General features: G+C 42.1%; 2 protein-coding genes across 4 annotated transcripts; one reads left to right on the forward strand and one right to left on the reverse strand.

The window, feature by feature from the left end:
• Window positions 1–160: 160 nt before the first annotated feature.
• Window positions 161–22,464, reverse strand: rap1gapl (RAP1 GTPase activating protein-like). 2 transcript variants are annotated; one of them, XM_080427499.1, is made up of 19 exons: window positions 10,804–11,005; window positions 10,582–10,614; window positions 10,331–10,418; window positions 9,735–9,770; window positions 8,104–8,151; window positions 7,347–7,541; window positions 6,918–7,015; window positions 6,387–6,465; window positions 6,009–6,062; window positions 5,668–5,751; window positions 5,461–5,561; window positions 5,105–5,234; window positions 4,286–4,459; window positions 3,786–3,857; window positions 2,848–2,934; window positions 2,365–2,508; window positions 1,426–1,509; window positions 1,124–1,152; window positions 161–695 (listed from the first exon to the last, which is right to left on the reverse strand). In XM_080427499.1, the coding sequence occupies exons 1-19, from the start codon at window positions 10,872–10,874 to the stop codon at window positions 605–607; spliced, it is 1,698 nt and encodes a 565-aa protein (XP_080283625.1). In that variant the 5' UTR covers window positions 10,875–11,005; the 3' UTR covers window positions 161–604. The 2 variants fall into 2 exon arrangements, with proteins under 2 accessions (XP_080283625.1, XP_080283626.1); XM_080427500.1 differs by lacking the exons at window positions 10,331–10,418; window positions 10,582–10,614; window positions 10,804–11,005 and adding an exon at window positions 22,340–22,464.
• On the forward strand, window positions 13,181–26,927 carry casp2 (caspase 2, apoptosis-related cysteine peptidase). Of its 2 annotated transcripts, none has more exons than XM_080427504.1 (11): window positions 13,181–13,323; window positions 14,066–14,216; window positions 15,049–15,219; window positions 18,074–18,143; window positions 18,748–18,839; window positions 19,637–19,819; window positions 20,869–20,997; window positions 23,201–23,291; window positions 25,094–25,294; window positions 26,022–26,131; window positions 26,508–26,927. In XM_080427504.1, the coding sequence occupies exons 2-11, from the start codon at window positions 14,067–14,069 to the stop codon at window positions 26,640–26,642; spliced, it is 1,332 nt and encodes a 443-aa protein (XP_080283630.1). In that variant the 5' UTR covers window positions 13,181–13,323; window position 14,066; the 3' UTR covers window positions 26,643–26,927. The 2 variants fall into 2 exon arrangements, with proteins under 2 accessions (XP_080283630.1, XP_080283631.1); XM_080427505.1 differs by having other exon boundaries at window positions 25,094–25,282.

A 26,927-nucleotide genomic window follows, 5' to 3' on the forward strand; every position in this document is an offset into this window, starting at 1 on the left:
TCCTCTGTCTGTACCGCCCCCCAAGTGTTGCCAGATACTGAGAAACAAATAAGCAACCAGGTCTATGAAAACAACCCCAAAAGAAGCAACTAGGCTGTGGCTATTTGAAATTGGGAAACAAGCCCAAATAAGCAACTACACTTTAGAAACAAGCCCAAAAAACTGCAACATGCAACTACCAGTTTTTACAAGCAACTTAACAGGAAAAACAAGCCCAAAGTAGCTTGTAATAAGTGGACATGGCAACGCTGCTCCCCCCTCCCGTTAACTCCAAGTACAAGTAATACATTACTGCCCTCCTCTGGCGACAGTGCAATTTGCACAAACAAACCATCTTTCAATGACAACTGAGATAATTATTTTTATTTTATTTAACAATAATTTCATTTTAGCTCTAATAACATTTTACATTTCACTGAAATACAAGTTTATTTACCTTTATCCATGTCACTTCTATGACAGTAAAATTTTATATTTGCAATAAATACCACTTTTTCTCTATTTACATACAAGTCATCACCAGGATAATCAAGTAATACTATATAGCAATGATTTTTATATACAGTAACGTCTACAAATCTACACATTAATGAATTATGTCCCTTTAGGACTCTTCCTGAGGGCTCTCTTCTCCCCTGCCCGCTGTAGATCCCATATTGTCTATGAGAGGGAACGTTGGCCCCAGGGATTTATCACTGGAAAATAGAGAAGACACCGTTTTCAGCAAATTGTGTAGAATAATAATAACTATTATTATTATTATTATTATTATTATTATTATTATTATTAGAAGAAGAAGAAGAAGAAGAAGAAGAAGAAGAAGAAGAAGAAGAAGAAGAAGAAGAAGACTTTTATCCACATGCATTCTTTTATGTTATATTTCTGTTTTGTATGGAAACTGTAACAGAAAACAGTAATATATTAAACATTTAAGCATTTCAGAAAAGGACAAAAAAACAGAAGTAACAACAACAAATTAAAAGTGTATAGAATCAAAGTTTATACATGAACAGTGAACGCTAGTGTGTTTCCATACTGTAGGTGATTTTAAAAGATGACTGTGTCATATGAAGTCTCTAGTCTACACAGTCTGGAGGCCTTGTTTCAATCTCATCAATCTTACCTCTCTCCATCCTTCTCTGTATACGCAGTCTGGAAATGGAATATAACAACAAAACAGGGTTTAGCTGAATACTTTTCAAACAATGTGTACACACAAAGGTAATCCATACTGTAGGAACTACATTCACACATGTCAGTTAAAGTATTATGTTGTACTCTTTCACATTGACAAAATCTTACATTACTTAAAGTGAGCTGCCTATCCTGCCACAATGTCTTATGCTTAATTTATACTAGTTGCGCTCCAGTGTTGCACACTAAAAATAGCAGATCTACAAGCTCACAAGGCATCAGGATCTTTACCTTGGGCTTCTGTGTTGCTATCCCAGCAATCTTCTTTGGAACTCCAAGAGTATCAAAAGAATGACTCCGCACTCTTATGGCTCTCTGTCGGTTTAAAATAAAATAAATAAGTAGATGACAGTATGATGGAAGCATTTAATGCATAACACTTGATGAGTGAGACAAATGTAATGATGCTAGCCTTCATCTTAACACAATTTAATTAAATTCTATAACAATCTTAAAGGAACACAATGCTAATAAGCTCTTGGGGTTTATTGTGTTTTATCCTTTTGACAGATATGTACAAATATATGATATGCATAATTTTATCAAGACATATATATCAGTATATATCAATCAATTACACAATCAGTCAATCAGTCAATTGATCAGTAAGTCAATCAATCAATCTCAGAAATGTGGTTCTCAGGCAAGATTTTACTGAAAAGCTTAATTAAAGACATTATAATACATAATAAACTAAACTAAATGTTATAAAGACGCATAACATATAACAATGGTTCCTAAACCTTTTAGCTCGAGACCCAAAAGAGAAAGTTGTTGTTTTCCCAGGACCCAAGCTAGTGAAAATAGCCGATCTACAAGCTCACAACGCGTCGCATCACGACAAGTTGTGAGCTTGTAGATCGGCTATTTTCAATACATTTGTTTTCTAATTATGGAATTTCTTCGATTTTTTTATTTATTTATTCATGAAATTCTTTAGAAAAATCATTGAATTTGTTCATGAAAATTATATATATTTTTTAAATTTCTTTTGGAAAATGTTTTGTTAATAATAATCAAAAACAAAATGTAGGAAACAAAAAATAAAGGGACATTTGCTCTTGTCTTGACCCATAAAAAAGTGACCCAGTGTTTGGGAAACAGTGCCATATAAGATAAGACCTGAGAGGGAAACAACATCAGCCCCTTGTGTATGCAGGACACAAATACCTTGAAGTTTTCAATGAATCCTCCACTGCTCTCAGACACACCCTTGACCTCTTCAGAAGACAGTGACGCATCTCCCAGCATGCACTGGGAACGTGCAGACAGTTCAGCCTGCAAGCCCTCCAGGAGTGATGAACGTGTACGCAGCTTGATAGAGAGAGACAGACAGACAGACAGACAGACAGACAGACAGACAGACAGACAGACAGACAGACAGACAGACAGACAGACAGACAGACAGACAGACAGACAGACAGACAGACAGACAGACAGACAGACAGACAGACAGACAGAGAGAGAGGGGGGGGGGTGGTGATAAAGAGTTAAGGGAAGACATGTCAAGAAGAGGAGAGGATAAAAGAAGAGTAGGAAGAGAGAGAGAGAGAGAGAGAGAGAGAGAGAGAGAGAGAGAGAGAGAGAGAGAGAGAGAGAGAGAGAGAGAGAGAGAGAAAGAAAGAAAGAGAGAGAGAGAGAGATCTAGCTTACCTCCAGTCTACTGAACCTCTCAGCCTTATAGCAGGAGATCTCTGCATTAATGAGCTTGGTAAGAAGGAACTCTCTCAGGAGGCAAGTCTGCAAGACAAAAAAAAGACAAAACGAGTCTGTGAAATAGCATCTCAAAATCTTCTGGGTTTGGGTTTCATTCCAAAATCATATCTTCAAATGACAATAATGACACAAATGAGTGCTGGCCCAAAGATCACTATAATATTTTGTACTATTAGCTATTATTTTAATTAAAGATTGTGACATGCCTTTTTTCATAGGTAGTGTTTTGGAATTAAATGAATGAATGTTCCTTCAGTTTATTCATTTTGTATATGTGTATGTTGAAAGATTTCCCCCCCTTCTGGTCCCAGGCAGCAGGCTGTCTGGTAACCAAAAGATCACAGGTCCTCAACAAGACACTGAACCCGCTTTCCAAAACCGTTACTTTTCAGGAAATGGAAAAAGATCCTGTGTTCCAATGGATCGAATGTAGTTTATTATTTTGTCACACGCTCTTGTTAATACTTTTCATTGGTTAAAGTTAAACCCACAAAGGCAGACTACATCACTTTCAACCTGGCATCCCCATATTGAGCATATGTCATTATAGGTGAATGTTTTAGAAAAATGCAAGATTGTTTGCAAAATGTTCAAAATTAGCGAAAATAGCAGATTTACAATTAGATTGGCTATTTTCAATATACTGTATGCGATACTTCCATAAGACAAAGTATAAAACAGGGCATTCATTTATGAAAAAACTAAAAGATGAAATATGGATATACAAGGTTTAATGCACTGATAATATGCTAAATGTCTTCAGTGTCAATTTAAGATGAGATCAATGCAGTTGAATCGACCTCTGGCAGGTATGATGGAAGAAGAGAACACGGTCAGTTAAGCTCTGTTCTGTGGATCTTGGCTTGGTTTCTTACATCAGAGAAGATGGGCGGGTCAGGCAGGGCGGGGCCAAAGGGAGGGACATCCTCCCTGGCCGTGACGGACACCTTTAAACAAATGGAAAAGGGAACAAGGGTCATCAATACCATATCCTCTGAGCAACTCACCTTACCTAAAGCCCTGGGCCTCAAAGTGGGGATCCCTAGGGGGGGTTTCAGGGGGTCCCCATCAAAATGAGCAATAGTTTTAACACTAAAGTTCTATTTTATTTTTTGGCTATTCAAAAATAGACAACCTACAAGCTCACAACACGTAGCGATGCAACGCATTGTGAGCATGTAGATCAGCTATTTTATGTTATCTTATATTCTTCTCTTATGTGGGTCCCTGGCACAAAGTATTTTCAAATGGGGGTCTGTGGCCAAATACATATCAATTTAGGGGTCCTTGATATGTGTGCAGAAGTGTGTCAATTTGATACAAGAAGACAATTTGATTTAGACATATATATTTTGCAGTTCCTGTTTCCACTCACCTGGTATGCTACTGGCTCTGCCGCCCCGTCCTCCTGGTCTCCTCCGCAGACCCGCCGCACCACCAGGAAGCAGTGCAGGAAGTGGGAGCTGATGGCATCAGACAGAAAAGGGGTGTGGCCGTCCTGATAGACCAGCGCAACGATGTCATTGCCGATGTGTCTTTTCCTCTGTAACTGAGTGGGGTGATGAGAAGGAAAAATGAAAGTCTGTCAGTGCCTGCTGTAAATGTATCCTATTATTTCCATTAAACAACCGCTTAATCATAATGTCCCCAGTTTAAGGAGAGCTATGTTGCATAGTTTTCGCCATCTCCGCCCCCACTCAATATCCTGTCCCCCTACATCTCTGCCTTATTTAAAAAAGCAAAACTTTGTTGAAAAGCATAATGGACTATCCTAGTCATCCCTTGTGAGTAGCACATCTCTAACCAAATGTCTCTAGTGCATGATGCTAACAACTTCCTTGGTCAATGTCTGCACTTAGCACTTATTTTTTGCCTATTATGCAAGTCTCCATTCACAAGACTTACAGCTGAATACTCACTGTAAATCACTGTGGATAGGAGGATCAGTTAAATGACTGCATTGTTACTGGTTATTTAATCCATATGGTAGTTAACCACATGAACCTTAGCGTCCCTATTTGGGAGCAAACATTCATCAAAAATAGTAGATCTCACAATGCATCGCAATGTGACACGTAAGCCTGTAGATCGCAATTTCATCTAAGAGATGTGGTGTAGAGAGGAATAAAAGGAGGGGACCAAGTATAGACCCCTGGGGGACCTCGGTCAACAAAGTATAGTTTAAGTGGTTAACCTGCTGAGGGTCACCCTCTGTGAATGGCAGTTTTGTTGCAACATGGAACATGATTTCTCTTTCGTGGAACGTGGTGAAGACAGCATCACTTCCTGTTTGTCCGTGACACACATCTAGACCTCCTTTGAATCTGTAAGAGGAGTGAAGACATCAGATCAGGCATCAGCTGATAGGTCATATATGTAATTAGCTCATAACGCATCGCATCGTGATGCATTGTGGGATTGTAGATCGGCTATCTTCCATTAGCCAATGTGGTTAAACTGATTTTGTTATATTAATTAATTTTGCTGGGGACCCCCTGGCACCCCCTTAAGGACCCCTGGTTTAAAACATGTCAGTATTCTGTACTCTACCCGGTGAAGCCTTGAAGTTGAACCATGTCACCCAGAACAGACAGGAACTCTCGAAATCCCTCGCTTTCCATATTGTTGCTAAGTATGTCTTCCTCGCTAAGCTGGAAGAAACAGCAACAATATTATGGTACAATGACTGAGAGTGAGTGAACATCATGATGCAATGTCTGCATTGTAAACATTGGGGCATATGGAACTACAGCTTACCTGGCCCTTCTTCTGGTACAAGATGCCAAACTTGAAATTGGGAGACACTCGGTGCTCGTCAAATGCTGTTATGAGTTCTGGAGCCTAAATGAGTTACGGAGCAAGATAGATAGGTGTTGACACAGGCAGAGGGACAGTCGGCGGGTGGACAGACAGGTGGGCAGACAGACAGGCAGGCAGTCAGGCAAGCAGGCAGGCAGGCAGGCAGGCAGGCAGGCAGGCAGGCAGGCGGGCAGGCAGGCAGGCGGGCAGGCGGGCGGGCGGGCGGGGGGCGGGCGGGCAGGGAGGCAGGCAGGCAGTGGGATGGATGCCAAATTCATACCAAATGTATGTAGTTATACCTTGAGGTAGCTGACCACTTCGAACCTGGGCACCGACACACTGTCACAGAGCATCTGAAAGGGAATTGGCTTTGTTATCAGGCATCTGTAGCATTTATGGGTAGTTTCGTGTAGCATCTATGGGTAGCTTCTGCTTATATGAAGTCATGACCATGACCAAGTCATGACCTTTGACACTTAAAACACACAGACAAAGTGGATTGAATATGGTTTAATAGCATTTATAGTATTTATGGATATAACTGGGTATATTAAATGTGATCCTGAATCAAATGGGATAAAAAGCCCTAAGAACTACTGGGGTTTACCTTTATGAGTCAGTAATCTCTCAGTGCTAAACTGTGATTAACAGTCGGTATATGAAGAATGCATCAGTACCTTAGTCAGCTCAACAGCTGAGGGGATATTAGGAAAAAGAGAGAGAGAGAATACGCCATGCAAAGAGCATTCCTTCATTCTGTAATATAATAAAACACAATTTCTGTAGAAGTCTCTACATCAGCAGCCATACTAGCAATGCATGTTATTACATAAACTTATATAGTTAGTGTTCTTCTGCAAGGCTCTAGGCCCATCACAAGTTAAAAAACAGATCCACTGAAGTTTAAGTGTTTATATATAAAGTAAGAATCACTTTATTAGAAACATTGACAACGTTTTTCGATCCTCACCAGTAAATACCCCTTATCCTTTCCCATCACAGTGCCATTAAGCCAGGCACTTAACCTGCCATTGGTCCAATGGAGATACATTATGCCCAACAGTAGACAGCATTGTTCTGACCAGCTCTCTGACCAGCACTCAGGGAAGAATGTGTTAAGCAGGATATTAGATTCTACAGTGTAGAACAGCATCCATCCATGCCAGTCAGCACTCCCTGGAAACATGAAGGTTGAAAAAAGTCCTCACCTTAGAATGACCCGTAGCCTGTTCTCTTCTTCTTCTAAACACACAGAAAGAACCAATGGTCCCAGTGAGGGGTCCACCGCAGTGAACGAGTGATGGTACTGATGAAGAGAATAACATTGAAAATTCTTGTCCAGGACAGATTGAACTCAGTCCCTCAGCTTAGCAACATAACATCTTCATAATCAAATGCAGTATTACATAATATAATGATAACCATGAATAACTAATATTCTAATATACAGTACATTTGTATAATTGTATATTTTATTTTGGGGGAAATAATCAGCCAAGGACTGTTAGTCTTAAAAACATTCACCACGGTCCATTTTAATCATCTGGCCAACACTCCTCTCCTCTATGTAATTTTACAATGAAAACATTCCTTACATAAAACAAGCAAATTCACATAGCCAGACAATGCCTACTGACTCGCGAGCGGAAGAACTCGTGGTAGATTTTAGCCTCGCTGTCCCGCTCCATGATGTCATAGCACTGTGGGCCCAGGCTGTGATGGGAAGAGGTGGGGCTCATATCCACCAGCTTCTCCAGAGGGGGGTCTATCCAGTAGCCTCCCACCTTGGGTGGCAGGATGAGCGGCAGGTTGCCACCCATCTTTAGATGATCCTGGGATAGAATTGAAGTGAAATGAAATGAGCATAGTCCTAAGACATCTGGCGTTCAAAGATGCGTTGATTAACACCTTTCTTTTAAAATATATACAGTATATCATATTATTATTATTATAATAATTGGGGCTGTCAAAAGATTGACTTCAATGTAGATCCCAGATCCACATTGAAGCCACGCCATTCCCATCTGGATCCCGAGATCCACATGATTTGACTTTTCAAAAGAATGTCTGCTTCATGCAGGGGAGAATGACAGGAAAGATTAAGAAGATTGTGTAGAGAGACAAGATAGCACACAACGCAGATCATAAGACTGATTCACATCCACACCTACAGTATGTCATAGGCATGTCCCTGAGTCAGTGGTTAGCACACTGTCTGAGTTGTCAAACAACTTGCCAAGCAACTCCCCGATGGGATGTTCACCATTATTGTTTAGGGTGAAAACAAACCAACTCAACTGTAATGGCTATGACAAAGAAAGGTCAATGAAACACGTGCATTGATACATAGGTTGTACATGCAAACACACATACTATGATTTGTTCAGGACTTACCCTCAGTGGTAGAGGGAATTCACATCTCTGCTCCTCTATCCTGCTTCCCTAATGGAGGAGACAAAAGCCAACATGACAAGATCATACGAAACCTCTACTCTGACTTCTTTGTGTTATTACCCCCGCTAGCTGGCAGTGCCAGTCGTTCAGTCGTTCATCTGTCCGTCCGTCCAATACTTTGGTCCCAAAGAACGGTGGAGTGCTTCCCAGAGGATGGTCCCTGCTGATTTTGTTGACCCCATGGCCTTTCCTCTAGCCCCATCATTAGGCCAAAATGTCCAATTTCACACAAGATATCTCAAAATCTTCCGGGTCGGATTGCCATAACACTTGCCGACCGCATTCATGCTCCCTGGAGGATAAAGATTTTGGTGACCACATTGCCTTTCCTCTTGCACCACCCTAAGGCCATGACTTCCACTTGCACAAGATATCCCAAAATCAAATGGATGGATGAAAGCATTTGCTTGCTTGAACCATTTGATGGACCAAGGTGTATTCTCTACCCCCACCCTCAGGCAAAAATGTCAGCTTTGCACACAAGATATCTCAATCTAATAGGCAGACAACAGGATGAACGCTACAGATTTTGGGATCGGAGATCTCCACCTACCGATCTAGATTCAATGTAGGCATGGGAACGCCTACATTGCGTACACACAGGCGTGGGAAACATAAAAATAACAGCATTGCAGAACCAGTGCAAAGGCTTTAGGGCGGTCCTTCATGCTGGGACGTCATCATGATTGTTAGCAAATGTTTTCTTCTAGCCCATATATTGAATGTAGATTTCCAACTCTTATTGGCAGGGGGACATCTGAGATCGCCTGGCTACGCAAGACTATGTGTAAAGGGCAGTACAGCCTCTAAGGGCTGCCAGTGGGACTTTTAGGCTCTTGTTTATATGCCCTTCAACCCTTTAGTTCATCTAGAAATATTTTCTTGTCATGACTCTACAACCTTCATTTGGCATCTGATTTGAATGAAAGGTCATTGATTCAGTACTAAAAAGCTTGAACAAGTTTGTGTAAACTTTCAGCATCCTGCACCCACGGTCAAGGCAAAGGTCACGGTCATTGTTACTATTCTTGTCAGGGCCGGTGCTGGGCAATTTGGCGCCCTGGGCAATATTTTTCCTGGCGCCCCCTCCCCATTTCATAATAAGAGCACCTCAGTCTCTTTAAACAGAAAGTAATACAGAGGACAGGAGCCTATCCTATGTCTGACAGCGCCGCGCCACCGTTTTCTGCCACAGCGCCACCTGGAGCCTTTTGGGGGGGGGGGGGGGGCAACTGGGCAACTGCCTACTCTGCCTAATGGGCGCGCCGGCCATGATTCTTGTCATCACTCTACCACCTTCATTTGGATTCCAATTGGAATGAAACTTCATACAGGAGTTCAGGATCAAAGAGCTTGAATTAGTTTGTTTCAGAATTCTGTGTCCAAGGTCAAAGGTCAGGTCCACTGTTACCATAGTTGACCCGCATATTATTACATTACATTACATTACAGTCATTTAGCTGACGCTTTTATCCAAAGCGACTTACAATGCACCCGTATATGGTGCTGCTCTTGATCATTACTGTTTATAGTAATAATGGGGATTGTATGGGGGGGGGGGGTGGACTCACCTGTATTTTCTCAATGATCTCAATCAGCTCGGTCACCTGAAACAGAGAATGAAAAGTGTCAGAAAGACGGGAAGGTGGGAGGTGGCATGCATGTCTAGACTGAAAGGAGGTGTTCAGTCAGAGAAAGGACAAGAGAAATGTGGGAGGAAGAGAAAGAGGAACATGACAAACGCTGACTCAAGACAGATCACTGACAGAGACTGGAATAGCTTTACTGTCATGGCACGGTCCATGTTTACACTTTAACAGTCATACATGAAACACTTTGCATTTCACAAAAATATTCATGTTACGATAAAGTCTAGTTCTTGTTCAAGACTTTATTTCTCCATATTGGAGTTTTGGTTTAATGGAAGCCACAGAACAAATATTGTGCTAAATGGATAATTTCTTGCTGTAGTGGAGTTGTCACAGCGCCAGAAGTCAACGAATATTCCTTGTTGTAAGAACCTCATGCTTGGCAATAAAGTAATTCTGATTGTGACCAGACAAAACACACTGAGTTAATAAGTTACTGCACATGAACACATGAAGACATTAAATTAATGCTTATTGCTGCATATGCATGTGGATGGTGGTATTGCATGTGATATCACCCTTTGGTTGCTGCTGGCAGAGAGAAAACGCTTGCTCTCATTGGTTGGAGAGTCCACAATGTCCAGTATGTTGTGATCAGGTTCAGGTCTGCAGCAACAAGTGGATTTGCACAGAAAAGAGCACAGCTGGTCATTTCTCATTCACTACTTAGTGCATATGGTACAACAGCAGCCTAGTGTCTGAACGGTGAGTACATTATAGATCTGAGTTCACATAAAAACAAACCTTCTATGAAATGACAAAGTCTCACCTTGTCTCATCCTCACTTGCTAATCTGTCCTCACTGTAAACAAGGAAGTGGTAAGTCAATGAAAAACTAGACCATCTCATACACTGAGGATATAGGACCATTATGTCTATTCTAAAAGAAGCATTCATTCAGCATTACTCAGGCATGTTAATCTTCCTAAATTATCTGTGACTTTTGCACAAGCAAACTCATCAATTTGAACAAAGCCTGTTTTACACTCACCCTCCGTATGCCCCAAAAGTGAAACTTCTCTTTCTGGAGAAGGACTTGTCATTCCTCTTCTCTCGTTCCATGGCTGTGGCTCAGTCAGCGTAATCGTGTTCGTTTGTGTCTGTGTGTGTGACTTTGACAGTGTGTGAGCGTATGTGTGTCTACTCGAGACTGCTACAGAGTCAATTGGGTCTGAATTGGAAAATGAATTAATTCACTCTATCACTCTGTACCTCCCACTCCTCTTCCTCCAGCCCTCCCTCACAGCCCCCCCCCCCCCCCCTCTCCCAGCCCTCACCCGTTTAATCTCTCTACACTTCCTTCCCTGTCTCCTGCTGTCAGCACACAGTGTGGTAATGTGGCATTAACCCGCACATGGCCACAGGTGCACACACTGACAAACAGCGGCCCCTGACATACAGTAACACAGTAACAGGTATAGGCCCTGTCTACCTATTGATCGCCACACTCTGATACAGCCATGCAGTGGTGAACAACATGTGGCTGAGGGCTAAAGATAGTCTGGAAACAAGGAAGGAAAACGGAAGAGGGATTTTTTCCCCGCCGCTCTCTTGGACCTGTTACCCTTTGAGTGAGAAAGGATCATCAATTATTGACGGCACACACAGTGAGGTGAGGAGATAGACAGCAGGGGAGGGCAAAGGAGGCCTGAGAATAGGTGGAGAGAGAGAGAGAGAGAGAGAGAGAGAGAGAGAAAGAGAGAGAGAGAGAGAGAGAGAGAGAGAGAGAGAGAGAGAGAGAGAGAGAGAGAGAGACAGACAGACACACACAGAGAGGAAGAGCAATGAGAGAGCTGCTAGAGAAAAAGAGGAAGGGGATTGACAAACAGAGAGCTAGAAAAATAGAGAAGAATATGTTAGGTGGGTGTATGTGAGTGTATAGTATACATATATTCTCTCATTCTCTCTCTGTCACGCGCGTGAGCACACGCACGCACGCATGCACGCACGCATGCACACGCGCGTGCAGACACACGCACGCACGCACACACACACATACTGACACACATTGTGTATATATATATATATATATATATATATATATATATATATATATATATATATATATATATATATATATATATATATATATATGATGACACATTGAGGTTAGACAACACACAACACACTTTTTGGGCGTAGCTGCATTGGGAACTCCTTATATGGTTATGGCTGAGTCATGGTGACATGAGCGTGACGACGTGGTCCGCCCGCCTATACTAGAGGTTCGACCCGCATCTAGAGTTCGACCCTCACATCTACACACCTAACTCGCACTGCCGATCAGAACCAATGTCTGAGTCATAGTGTCTGGGGCTTTGTCGGGGTACCCGTTGTACCTGTCTGTGTCTCTTGAGATGTCTGTCTGTTTCTGTCTGTCTACCTGTGTCCCTTTTATGCCCATATATGGAGATATCTGTATCTGTCTGTCCTTGTCCCTTTTATGCCCATAAATGGAGATCCATGATGTCATCAGTATGTGCCCATATATGGGCATGCTGATATTCCCATATAAGATCTGTCAGTTCTTGTCCTGTTTATGCCCATACATACAGTATATGGAGATCTCTGTATCTGTCAGTCCTTGTCCCTTTTACTATGCCCATATATGGAGATTCCTGATGTCATCAGTAATATGCCCAGATATGGGCATGCCCCCTTTTGTGCCCATATATGGAGCTGACTCGTGCTTTATGGTTATGTTGTCATAGTGACGTGGCCCTGGTTTGTTTATGGCTGAGTCAGTATGATGTCAGAGGTATGCCCAGCCAATTTTAATATGCACATGCACACACATTTAGAATGTATTTAGTACATATGTATATATATGTATGTGTGTGTGTGTGTGTGTGTGTGTGTGTGTGTGTGTGTGTGTGTGTGTGTGTGTGTGTGTGTGTGTGTGTGTGTGTGTGTGTGTGTGTGTGTGTGTGTGTGTGTGTGTGTGTGTGTGTGTGTGCGTATATATATGTATGTGTGTGTGTGTGCGCGTGCATGCCTGAGTGTGTGCATGGGTGCGTGTGTGCGTGCGTGCGTGTGTGTGCGTGTGAGAGACTGTGTGTGTGTACTGTACTCCCTCCCTCTCCCCCTCTGGTTGCTTACTATTAGAGGACTGTATGTGCCTGTCTTACAGCCGCTTCTTATCAGTTGGTTAGTTATTGATAGAAGCTTTGAATTCAAATTCAAAAACACTATGGAGCCCACTGTTTTACAGTACGTCAACCTACTGTAAAAACCTACTGTGAACCTACTGCTGATTGGCGAACGGAAACGTCCTTCACACTATCACACGCTCTCATTGGCTCAAATCCAAAACAACGTGTGGTAACCCCGCCTCCCGACTCTCACTACTACTCTCTCTCTGCATACCCCGCGGAAGGAAGCAATGCGGAGAACAGACGTGATGTTGTTTATTAATGTGTGACTAAACTGTGTGAAATACAGCCAAGTCCGTGTGGAATATACCTGCCGCTTTTGCTCTAACGATACAGAGGAGGCACAAGAACGCTCGAAAGTAGGTTTTGGACCTCATGCGTTTCGGTAACTTGTGCATTTTGAGAGAGAGGGGAAGCCTACACCTACACAGGACACTCCGAATCCAGCTAGCTAGCCAGTTAGCATGTGTAATTAGCCAGTCTCATTCACATAAAGTGTTGGACAGTGTGTTGTCTTTTTTGTTTCGATGACATCAAGTTGGGTGCAGCTAGCCAGTTGTTTTGCATGCTGTATTGTTATTTGTTTTGCATAGCCAACGACGATCGATGGGTGAGGCAATGCTTTGTTACTGTTTAGGAGGTGAGGTTGGGAAATCCAAACTTGCCACAAGTTTTTACTGTGGTGGTGGGTAGGTATGGGTCTAAACATTCAGCCACTGTCACCAGTGATGCGGACCAACTGCTTTCTTGCACTGGATTTTGTACATTTGGCTTGATAGGGAAGTAGGGAGGGAGTGGGACCTGTGGTTTACCAACAGTCAATGTTAAGAGAGACCTCACCATGCATGTTGATGTCACTTCATGCACTAAAAGAAGAACCCTGTTCTGCCTTTGGGAAAGACAATAACATTATACAACCCAAAGGTCCAGTGTTGGGGGGCTATTATAGAAACTCAACTTCTCACATCTCCACAGAAAAGAAAGACACGTAGCTCATTCTCCTTCAGATTTGATTCCACACTCAGCCTTTGTTTCTGCTGACTGTCACAGTGAGGATATATAACCTAGTGTCGTATCTACTGTCTATGTCTGTCTGTGCAGGATGTTGGCGTGTGGGATGCTTGAGAGAGACCGACTCGCTCTCCGAAAGCGATCCACTGTCCTCTGTAGAGAGATGGTGGTGGACGAAATGCTCATTCAAACACTGCAGGCAGACGACATTCTTACAGAGAGCATGGCAGAGAGTATTCTGGTATGTATGTAATTCAAGGTGTCTCACACACACACACACACACACACACACACACACACACACACACACACACACACACACACACACACACACTACACCAAATATAGCCGATACACAAGCTCGCGACACGTTGTGAGCTATATTATTTATTATTGTTATTATTATTATTATTATTAATTTTAGTTGTGTTTGTCCCAAAATGTTTATGCTCAAATTGTTGACTTGGCAGTACCAGGATTAGAGTAGACTACATTTCACTTTCATGTTTTACTGAATACTACCATGTTCCTTTGCAATTGGAACCAGTCATTGAAGAGATTGCCTTTATGCAGTACTTAGTGACATTTTGTTCGTTAAATTCCCTTTCCCCATGTACCCTGTTGTGTTTAAAATCCTTAGAAAAATCATCCTTGTCCAATAATTATACTTTTGTTTTCTTCCTGCATAAATCTCCCTAAAGGAGCTTTATGGCCTCTCATACAATCCATTGCGTAATCTCGGTTCACCATGCCACAGTTATTTAAGCGAGACATCTTGCTCGTAATACTCAAATAACTGGGGTTACGTTTGTAACTTATAGTTCTTCTACCCTCGAGCACCTCTATGTTTGCCCTCATTTAGTATTCCTGGATCTATGAATGTGACTGTGGCACACCCCTACAATTAATTTTGTGTAGATAGACAGAAAATGGAGCCCAGATTCTAACCTCGAATATACAGATTGTGTCTTTTAGAGCACTTGTTGTTTTAGCTACCAGGCTGTCCCAGTGTGTCTCTTAAATGATCTCACATGGTTTTCCTTTCTCACCTGTCACCTCTTGTTCTGCTCTAGACTGAGAAAACCTCTCACAAGCGTAACTGGCGCTTACTCTTCCTGCTCCCCAAGCGAGGTCCACGGGCATTCAGCAGCTTCTGCTGTGCCCTCAAAGAAACGGAACAGCTTCACCTGTGTGACCTGCTAGCCCAGGCCCCGGAAAGAGACAGCACAGAGAGGAACACCCAGGTAAGGGGATGCTGAGTTTATAGGGTAGGCCACTATGCTGCTTATACTAGTAGGTGTGTGATTTCTCCTCCAGAATGTCACACATGATGTGAACATGCATGCAAACATGCACAGCTATTTTCGGTGTGCGACACAGCGCCCAACCAAGTATACATCAGACATCAGAGTGCAAACTCTAATGTCTCTCTGGAGAGGGTCTGTTGAAAAGGACAGGCTCACACTCAACATCATACTGAATCAATATTCAGTAACTAATTGTCACATCAACCAATGCTGCAAGGAATTTGTCTGCACACCCAGCATACTTTATACTCCCACACAATACACATAATTAATGTAGATGGCAACAAGAGTCATCAATAAACATGCGGAGTACTAGAGAGAATTTGCACTGCTTAAATCAATGCTAGACGAACAAAACATTTTCACACAAAAAAAAAACAGGCTACATTTGGACATGAACTACCAGTCTCTATAGTCACTTAATGGAGTCCCTCAGAGGTTTCTGCCTGAGAAAGTGTCAGACAGGGCTGCCAGTCATACAGACACTAGAGAAGATGAGACTGGAGCACCAAGACAACCTTTTGTATTAGTTGTCACAATCTCCCATCCAACTGACATAGTGTAGGAAGAAACAACTCATTTGATTTGTCTAGAGATTTGTAAATAATTTGGGATACGCATGTATAACTGCTATCCACTATCAGTCACATGTTGACATGTATTTTAGTCAAGTGTTTAGATGGACTGGAATCGATAGGGACCTCACAATATGATACATAGTTTCACTTTCTTAGGGTGCTGTTTTATATACTGTATATTGTGATGATGTCATTATTCTCATTCAGTATACCAAAAAGTTAAAGACATACCTCCATGGGATATGACCAGTTGATTTATATTTTCGGCTTCCCTCCCCGAACACGGGCCAATTGTGTTTGTGTAGACGCTTGACAAAGCCGGATGCACCACAGTGGATTCGGACCCACAACGACCTCTGCGGTGGTGGGCAGGCACTTCACAACTGCGCCCCCCCGAGCGCTGATTTATATTTTCAAGATATTCTGTAAATACCTCATACGGCATGTCGCAAAAACCTACATTTTAGCTGACACTTTATGGATAAAGGTCTTTGCAGATATAATGACATATTGTCTGTCTATTGTGGGGCGGCAGTGGCTCAGGGGTAGAGTGGCCCGGTAGAGCGGCCGGGTGGGAACCGCGAGGTTCCCAGTTCGATCCCGGGCTCCCCCAGAGTTAGTGTCGAAGTGTCCTTGAGCAAGACACTGAACCCATAATTGCTCCCGATGAGCAGGTTGGTGCTTTGCATGGTTTCCTCCTCCATCGGTGTATGAATGTGTGTGTGAATGGGTGTGTAATGCACAATCTATGTAAAATTGGATAAAAAGGATTTGGATAAAAGCGCTATATATAAATGCACCATTTACATATTGTCTGTGTGATGCGTTTTGCCATCTCTGAACTGCTGGGAACTTAAACTGGTTTCCATTGTCACTCTGTGGGCCAAGTAATGCAACAGGTTCCCTCCATGCTTCCTTTGCATTAATCAGTTGCAAACGCATCTTGGCTGTATTACAACAATACTTTATTTTGCCATGACAGACTTTACGTAACGCATAGTCATATCGTCGGCGTCGCTGACGAAAAAAAAACTTGTATATCAATATTTCATATTTTTTATGTTCTTTTCCCCATAACTGAATGCCCTACTACCGCATGACAGTGATACACGAAAGTAGCAAAAATAGCAGATCTACAAGCTCACATTGAAAAACACGCGGTGAGATTTTAGGCATGTCACAGTTGTCATAATTTTTAGAAATATTTAACCAATGAAAGGATTTGAGAGCTTGTGATTAAATGATAACTACATTGGATCCATTGGAACACTTTACATTTCCTGAAAAGTAACGGTTTTGCACATACAAGTTTTCCACCCGACAGTGATGATATAAAACTACGCTTTTGCATTTTCAATTCTAAAAGCCAAAGTTGCACCAGACACTGGATTTAAAATGGGCAGGTGCTGCTCCATGTTTTGCTACCTTCTTTAGAGGAAAGATACCAAGGTTAGGGCAGTGACGTGACAAACAATCTGAAATCAGTGTTTTGCGTTATCCATAACTGAAATGACCACCCCCCCCCAACCCTACACAATGGCCTTAATTCACATATAATTCAGAGAGAGCTAGGATCATATATCCCTACAAACTACAGTCCAGTCATACAGCTCTCCTCCAGACAGTGAATAGCAGACAGAGAGGAACAGAGATTTGCCACTTAAGCTCAATTTATACTCGATTCGCCATAATGCGACTGAGTATAAATTAGGCATTAATACATCACAGTCATACGTGGACCTACAGAGAATCCTGACTCCTGACATGGTGCTAATTTGCTGGTCATAATTTTGCTAGTCATTTAGACCCTCCAGAAAAACGTGGGCAAAAATCCTTCATTATGCGGGCATTTTTTTTTTTTTTTGCGGGCAAAAATCCTTGATTATGCAATTGAATATGCAGAGGTTTTATGTGAATTTATGCAGTGAAATTGTGAGATTTTGAAAAAATGCGGAAAGTTGCGATCTGCGCCATTTGACTGATTATGCATTGAATTATGCGATCGCAAAATCACGTTTTTCTGGAAGGACTAAATTTAGTCCAACAGGGTATATCAATATAACAAAAAAAACGAAACAATTCGTAGGCTCCACAGGGGAGTTGCTAAAGTAGATGCATTAAAATGATTGACTTCCACCATCACACATACTTATGTGTTTCCCCCAGTGTAATTCAGTTTAATTACTAATGCATGTGTGATTTTTGAATTTCAGAGGTTTGTGGACTCGTCCCTCCCTTTCCCCACTGAAGAAGTAATTGCTGCTAAGAGACCCAGAACACATGGTGAGTGTTTGATACGCTGTGGCCAGCATTCAACATCAAAAGGCCCTCTGGATCAGTATTATTTTTTGCTCACAATATTTATCTCTTGTCTCCTTGGAGACTGAGTAATGAGTGGGTAAGAGAAGGGTGGTTGAGTTAATTTGCTTTCCCAGAGGTGTAAACTAGGGCAATGCTCCAAAAACTTAGAATAATGAAAAAGCTTTCTTTATTCTAACAGTTCCTTTGGGAACTGGAATGCTTCGACTTGTGTGTACAGACAGGTATTTTCCTGTCACTAATGCCTGATTTATGCTCCGTCGTACGACAAAGTATAGAACTGCAGGTGTATCAAGTGTTCCGTGTGATTATAACCGTGTGATATAACCGAGAAGTGTGGTAGCTCTTTGCATGCGCCACGCCCCGTCAGTGACTCACTCTCTCACAGCACTCATACAAAGGTTTGTTGTCATACCAGAGGCTCCGATTACCACACAACAAGCTGCAAACGTTACAGAAACATTTAAGCTCTCTCTCTGGTGGTTGAGACATTCTGGATCGAGTCCAGTATTGTAATGGGAGCAGACATGCAGAGCAGCGTGTAACAATGATCCTGTGTGTGTTCCAGAGTCCATGGAGATGAGTCTGGATGCTGACAGCCCCATCGCCACTCCTGTGCAGGCCTGCTCCCATGACTTCTACCTCACCCACTACCAGCAGGTAAAACTCCACCTCACTCCCCCACTGGATGACGTCAATGCAAACATCGCATGCTATTTTTGGGCCTGTGTGGCCCTTATGCTCTTCTAAACAAGGTCACAGGCGGGTAATGGGTATCTGTCTAGGAACTCTAGTGAAAAACTCTCCTATTAACTATTTGAACCTGCACTTATAGGCTGAGTCACTCCCTATACTGTAGGTTCAAAGAAGACAGCCTTGCAAGGCTGTGAGAATGATTTTTCTCATTGAATTCTGTACTACTAGCTTCAACCGAAGCTGTGAAAAGGATTTTCTAATATGTGATTTTCTGTGAATGAACACATTACTATGAATGGAGAAACATTCTATCTGGAGGTCTAGCTATGACATAACTAGATGTAGAGCTACATGACAAATAGACTGAAACTGAGCAATGATATAAAATAATTTATTTAAAAAGTCTCATGACAACTAGGGTCTTGCTATCAGCGAATGCTGGTCTCTGTTCCGCATGTTACTGCTCTCATTTCACGCATTTAGCTGATATCGTATGCATTCCAATAGATTAGGGCTAAGACGAGAGGAAGGAGACATTTTTCAAAATAAACAGTATAAAACTGGATTAAGAGCAGGATATGAGGAGGGAGATATGATTTATAGATGAAAGTGGAATGGAAGATAGTTTGTTTTTGAAGAGGGGGGTTTTTAATTAACTTTTTGTTTTAATTCTCCATTATAATCATTCTGTCTCCCTTCTCTCTCTCTTTCACTTTTCCTGCTCCCCCTCGGTCTCTCTCCTGAACTGTGTCTGGCTCCAGTCCTACAAAACGACGTCGTCACCACGGGGCTTCGCCATGGTGATCAGCAACGTGACCTTTGACCCCCACACCGCCCCCGAACTCGACTCCAGGAAGGGAGGCGAGGTGGACGAGGAGGTCCTCAGGAAGGTCTTCACAGAGCTGGACTATGTGGTCATTGTCAAGAGAAACCTCCCTGCTCAGGTAACACACGCTCGCATACATTCACACACGCACGCACAAACGGAGACAAACACAAACCATATGCGCCCATACACTGATACACATGCATGTGAATGGAAACTACAGAAACAAATGCCCTAAGCCCACACACACACTCAAACTTGTCATTTCTGTTGACATTCACACAGATGTTCTTTTGTACAGTAATTGCCTGCTTCCAGCCACATCCAAGTGACAAACAAACAAATCACACACACACACACACACACACACACACACACACACACACACACACACACACACACACACACACACACACACACACACACACACACACACACACACACACACACACACACACACGGGTTGATACAGATTCCCTGCAGTGTTGTTAGTAAAGTGGTTTAGTTTGTGGACGCAGAAAGAGGAAGTAATGAATGGAGGAGATGTTTGCTTAACTTGCACTTCACAGGGTCCTGCCTGCTGGCCTGTTATAAAGATGGAGCTAATTGCTCAGGCAATGATGCTATCTCTCTGGGACCCCAGTCTACTCAATCCTGTGTTCATTTAACTGAGAGAAATTGATTTCCATTTGTACACTCGCAGACTTACAGACCCGCAAGGGTCCATTTGGTTTTTACTATCAGTGATTTAGCTGCAAAACCCCTGGAACCCCCTCAAGTCTCAACATGGGGTCCCTGGACCCCATGTTGAGAAGCAGAAATATCTCTCTGTGTGTGGGCCACTCTTACCAAGGGGAATGAAAAAATCGGTAGTTCTCCATGTGCGTGCGCATGTGTGTGGAGTGGGTTATGTATTACTGTCCCTGTGTACCAAAAAGAAACCTGAAGGATAGTATGGGGGAAGTTAGGATTCCAAATTACGATTAGTACAAAATAGGCGTAGGTTGGGCAAGCAGTAAAAAAAAAATGAATTTTTAATGAAAAATCGCCCTTGATGTCCCCACAAGGACAGTATTAAAGATGTGTATTAGTTGGACATCTATGCAACGATATCTTTCATTTTCTGTTGCCTGTGTTGAGCTTTTTTCTGTGTATCTCACTGTGTAGGACATGCGGGCATGCCTTGAGCAGTTTCGTCGACGCCAGGAGCACAGGACCATGGACAGCTGTGTGGTGTGTCTACTCTCACATGGAGTAGAAGGTGCTATCTACGGCACAGATGGACAGCTGTTGCCGGTGAGTGTGTGTGTGTGTGTACAGTATGTGTGTCTGTGTGCGTGTATACAGGTGTGCTGTGGCCGCTGCGGAGCAGCTTTTGTCAAACCTTTTGCATGACTATACTCATTCCTCATCCTTTGGGGACCACTTAGGCCTGTGTTAAAAAACAAAACGAAGAGACTATTTCTTTCTCAACATAAAGGTTTATTATGAACATTTCATATGATTTTCAAGTGACATTAGTTTTATTTTCAGTGCCAGTGTCTGCTGGTGCCGTGTCTGTTGTCTGTTTCTGCTTGCTTGTTTCATTATCTTGCCTCTCCTCTTTCCCTGCCAGCAAATGATGATTGAAACAAGTTATTATCAAATGAATATACAAATTCATTGTATCATGCTATTAGGCATCATGCTACCAAAATGTAATTAATTTAAAACTACAGTATATGATACCATGTTGAACTCGCTGTAATGTGCTCACCTAATGAGATGAATGCACGCACCTGCTTTGATACAACCAGCCGGTCAGACCGAGGAGGGAAGGAGGAGAGGAAAACATTGTGCATCTGTGTTTAATTTGAGTTGCGGGTCAGAGCAGAAAAGATGGATGGACTGGAAGGGGAGCGTTTCCACTGCCATCTCGCTAAGTTGCGTGTACTCTCTGCTGCAGGCCAGCCAGAAATTATACTCAGACAGAACTCGTTAAAAACAAGCGTATAATAAGCCCCCGTCGCACAGCAACTCCAACATTGAGTCTCCCAGGTTTGATGGCAAAACGCAATCGGTGGCGGTGATGAATGAATCGCGCATTCCATTGTTTTCCTGTGTGTACGGACATAGTGCTATAATCCTAGATAGTGGATAGTGGGAACTGTTGTAAATGTCTGTTTTCATTCAGGGATTGCCATGGAAACACAATTTCTTTACTACAACTGGTGCAGACTGCTGGTTAAATTAGTATTTCAAAGATGTACAAAGCAAATAATATTTAAATCAATAGCTTAATATAGCTTTATTACATACATCTCCAATTGGGAGCTGTCTACTGCTATGGTATAATTATGTTTTTGTTTTTTTCTCGATTTCCATATACATATATCTGTCTACTGCTAATGCAATATTTTACTGTTGGCCAATAAGCAGCACAATATATCACAAAATAATTGTTAAGAATGACTCTTGAAGGGCACATTGGCTATTCAGAATGAGCTGTAAGACATCAGTCACAACAGCTCACACCCACTATCCAGTATTATAGCAGAGCAAAGGTGCTCAGTCAGAGTAGACTTTTGGCTGGATAGACCAGTACACTGACTGAACGATTACCTGCTACTAAACATAGCATAACAATGGATACTCTCACCTGTGAAGGAGAATGGGACTGCATCCTCCAAATCCGACAATACAAGAATTGTTTTAGCCGCGAAACACTTGATAATCGTCCATTAAGACAATAACAAGACGTTTACATAGCCGATAATACTGTTTACAAGACGGGGCACATCAAACGGGCACAGAACACTCGTCATACTTGTTGCTACCTCTATGCATTCCACTGGTCTGGAGAACCACCGCATCCAGGACAGCAACCATTCAGTGCCTCTCCCTATCTGCCAGGCTCCAGCAGGCACTATGACGTGATGCAATCTCACACTACTTTAGCAAAGGACCTGACATGACATGACATGCAATAAAAGAATGTTGTTCTGAATATCATTTAGATCAGGGTTTTTCCTGCATAGAAGAATTTGTGGTGCCCCCAAAGAGGTTTTAGCCACCCCCAAAGGAATATCACCAGCACCAAAGTGATAAGAATTGAGAATGATTAAAGTATGTATTGATGATATTAAAGTAAGACATGCTGTTATGTGCTGTTATCTACAAATAAGTCACTAGGATTGTTGCCAATCACATTGCCCCTTCGAATGGTTTATGGCATTACACTCCCCTCTCTCTCAGACGCACTCCCCTCCCTCCTTCCAATGTTCTAATATTTTTTTCTTTACCATTGTAATTGCTAAATTGGGGTTTAATTTAATCAAACATAATAGACATTTAAGTTGGTCAGAAATAACAGGAAATGCATAGATTTCTGTCAAATAACGCAGGCTTGTTGCCTTTAACTTTGCACGTAGTTGAGGGCGTATTATGTACCTATACTGTGTTGAGGTCTTGTTGGAGTTTGTGACTTGGCTTACATCGTGTGCCCCTCTGTCTGTTTCAGCTGGACTGGGTGTTTGAGGCCTTTGACAACGCCCACTGTCCTCTGTTGCAGAACAAACCCAAGATGTTCTTCATTCAGGCCTGTAGAGGAGGTAAGGCATTGAAGATGGACATGAATGAAGCATGTGTGTGTGTGAAGATGTTTTCACGTTTATGTGTGATTGTGTTTGCACAGCTCTGTCTGTGTGTGTGTGTGTGGTAGGCAGACAGACAGGCAACAGGGCTTTAATGTCAGTGGATCATAAAGCTAGTTGCTTCAACTTGCCTGGTGGAAGTAACTGTCCCAGAACCTGCTGGTCCGGACCTTAAAGTTGTACAATGCAGATTCACAAATAACGATTTTTAGCAACCTCTGCTGGTCACTACCGTCACTGCATACAATTTCCGTAGTCCTCGATTACCCAGAATTCCATTTGTTTTCGCCTGAAGCGTTTCAAAAAGCGATCTTTTAATTGTTTTAACGATCTGCGGATCGTTTCTCTTAGCCAGTGGAGCATTAGTTACCATGAGCTGTGCTTTCTTTTTCTGTTCTTTTTCGATCTTCCAATCCTACATTCTCTTAAAATCAGCGTGAGGTTCCTTTTTGTTATTAGCGCGGTAGTTCCTGGCCAAACAGGAAACCGTTGCGGTAGTTCCGTTTTCTGGCCAGATGACGTCATTTTCCCGGGAAAGTCCCCCCCGACAGCGTTCAATACAAAATATATAAATAAAAGGCTTCCGGGGGTGAAATTCATGGAGTGGGTGTTGTGAAACTTTTGCCACTCACAAAAGATATACAATTTAACTTTAGTTTTGTTGAAAACGTTACCTAGTATTACTTTAAGGCTGTGGTACCGCTTGCTATTTGGTAGCAGCTGAAACGGTCCATAGCTGTGATTGCTAGTGTCCTTGATAAATCCTACTGGCTTCACTTATGGTGTCTATATCCTGGATGAAGGCAGTGCAGTTCACATGCCGGCGGTGATGCATCCAGTCAGAATACTTTCAGTGGTGCATCTGTAGAAGGCTAGAGTTGCTCGGATCGATCGGCCATGGTATCGGGATCGGGAACTAGCCCAGCCCTGGTCTCAAAGTGAAGTTGTTGCACTGTAAAACGTGTTAAAAACGTCGTAGATAAACCACTGGAATAATAAATTATCATCATACATCTCAAATATACGTCTGCTAACCTATGTTGCTGTAGTCATCTTGAATTGACCATATTATTACTGCGTTTTGGCTATGTGCAATAATGCAATTGCAACTATTTGTCTTAAACTCTTGAATTCATACTTCTTTAGTTGGCAATAATTCAACTGAAAGCCAGTGTTTTGAGACATATAGTCTTTTATTGCTACACAATAAATAGTAAAAATTAATTCTACATAAATAAATAATATTTAAAAAAAAAAAAATGTCCACCCACATGATCGGTATCGGGCTTCAGATGATCGGTGATCGAAGCACCTGTACTTGGGTCCCATCCTCGTGACTAAATAATAGCTCTGGACTCAGGGTCCGAAATTAACACCAGCCAAGTGCCAAATATGGGCAGATTTGTCTTTGTAAGCTACCTGACAATTTGGCAATCAACATTTTTGCAACAAATGTACAATTTGTAAATATCAGCCGTAGTGGCTCAGAGAACAGGTGACTTCTTGGCAATAAAATATCAGCATCGATGTCTCAGCACGAGTAAGAGTTGTAACAAAATATCAGCCTTGGTGACTCATACAGTACACAAGTGAATGAATGCTGGTGTGCTGGATCTCATGTTCTCATCAACATACTGGTAATGTCTTAGTGTTTGAGTGATCTATATTCCATCCTTAATTAATAAACACGCATGTTCCCCAGATCTACAATAACAGATAAACTTGAACCGTTCTCTCCTCATCCCACCTGTATGTTCTAGATGAGATGGACTGTGGTGTGGTGCAGACAGACGGTCCAAACAGGACCAGCTCTCCCAGCTGTGAGCAGAGGGACGCTGGGAGGGAGGGAGAGGGGGACCCAGCCTCCAGACAGAGCGAGGAGACGGGGAGGCCCAGAATAAAACTACCCCAGCGCTCTGACATGATCTGCGGCTTTGCCTCCCTCAAAGGTCAGAAGATTTGTGAGTGGATTTATTTTCCATTCTTTTTTTATTTTACTTTTATGTTAGTAGTTAGTATATTCAGGAATGGATGACTGGCCAGAGATACTCTGTATTATTGTATCTTAAGCATTTTCTTGATCCGGTCCTAAAAAGTTCCATTTATTAACTCATCATTATGAGCAAAAAAAGGGTAAACATAATGTCAGGCAATATTCTGTGATCCTATATGTCGAATAGGTTTGATAAAAATTTAGAGAAGTGCCAGGTATAAGAAATAAAATACAAGAGAACGTAAATCAAGAGTATAATTATTTGTATTTTTTGGACATTTACACTATGTTTGGATACGACAGTGTAGAGAGATGGGGAAACTGACATGATGGGAGTTGGATTCAAACTCGAGTCTTCACGACTCACAAGAAATACATATCGTCACTGTCGGATGGAAACCTTGTAAGTCCAAAGCGTTTCTTTTCAGGAAATGGAAAAAAGAACTGCGTTCCAACGGATCCAATGTAGTTATTGTGTGGTCACATCACAACACGCTGTGAACCGGCCATTTGCGCTACTTTTGCGCGCCACTGTCATATGGCAAAGTATAATATAGGGCTTAAGTGGTTAAAGGACCATTACTAAAAAATACGAAAACGTTTTAAATATGGAGATACAAGGTTTCTGCCCAACAGCGACGATATGGTCAGTGCAAATTGTATTGATTGTGTATTTAATTATAACCTGTTGTCAGGCACGGCTGCCATGAGAAACACCAAGAGAGGATCATGGTACATCCAGGAGCTCGACACAGCACTGCGTTGCCGCTCTAGAGACACCCATATTGCCGACATGCTGGTGCAGGTAAAAATAAATGCTTGTTCACAACAAGGGTATACTGGTTAACTAAAACTAACAAAATAACAAAAACTAGATGAGAAAAATAAGTTTTAGTTACCTTGAATTAAAATACAAAATAACTGTAACAAACAAAAATCTGAGAAAATGTCCTTAGTTTTAATATTTGTCAATATATTTCATATTTTCATACCTTTTATGACCTTTTCTTTTTGGAAAGTGCAAAACTATTACAATTGGTACTAACACACACATGCGCTATTTACTCTGATCATTTGCTCTGATCTTGTGATTTGTAAGTATCTCTGGATAAAAGCGTCTGCTAAATGCCTTAATCGTAACAGATGTGTGTGTGTTGTGTGTTTACTTTGTACCTGGCCAGGTAAACGCACGCATCAAAGAGAGGGAAGGTTACGCCCCCGGCACAGCACACCACCGCTGTAAAGAGATGTCCGAGTTCACCAGCTCCCTCTGTAAAGACCTCTACCTGTTCCCCAAGTACCTCCCCCAGTACTGATACACACACACACTCTCATACACACACACACACACACTCTCCCTGGGCGCTGTTCATAGTTGCCCGCTGCTCCTAATAGTTAGGATGGGTAACTGCAGAGGACAAAGTCAAGGTATGTGTAAATGCATTTGGCAGGTACCCAAACAACTACTAAAGGGGACACATTACACACACACACACACACACACACACACACACACACACACACACACACACACACACACACACACACACACACACACACACACACACACACACACACACACACACACACACACACACACA

This window comes from Gymnoscopelus braueri (genome assembly GCF_963280865.1).
Source record: "Gymnoscopelus braueri genome assembly, chromosome: 4".
In the NCBI taxonomy this organism is placed as follows: domain Eukaryota; kingdom Metazoa; phylum Chordata; class Actinopteri; order Myctophiformes; family Myctophidae; genus Gymnoscopelus; species Gymnoscopelus braueri.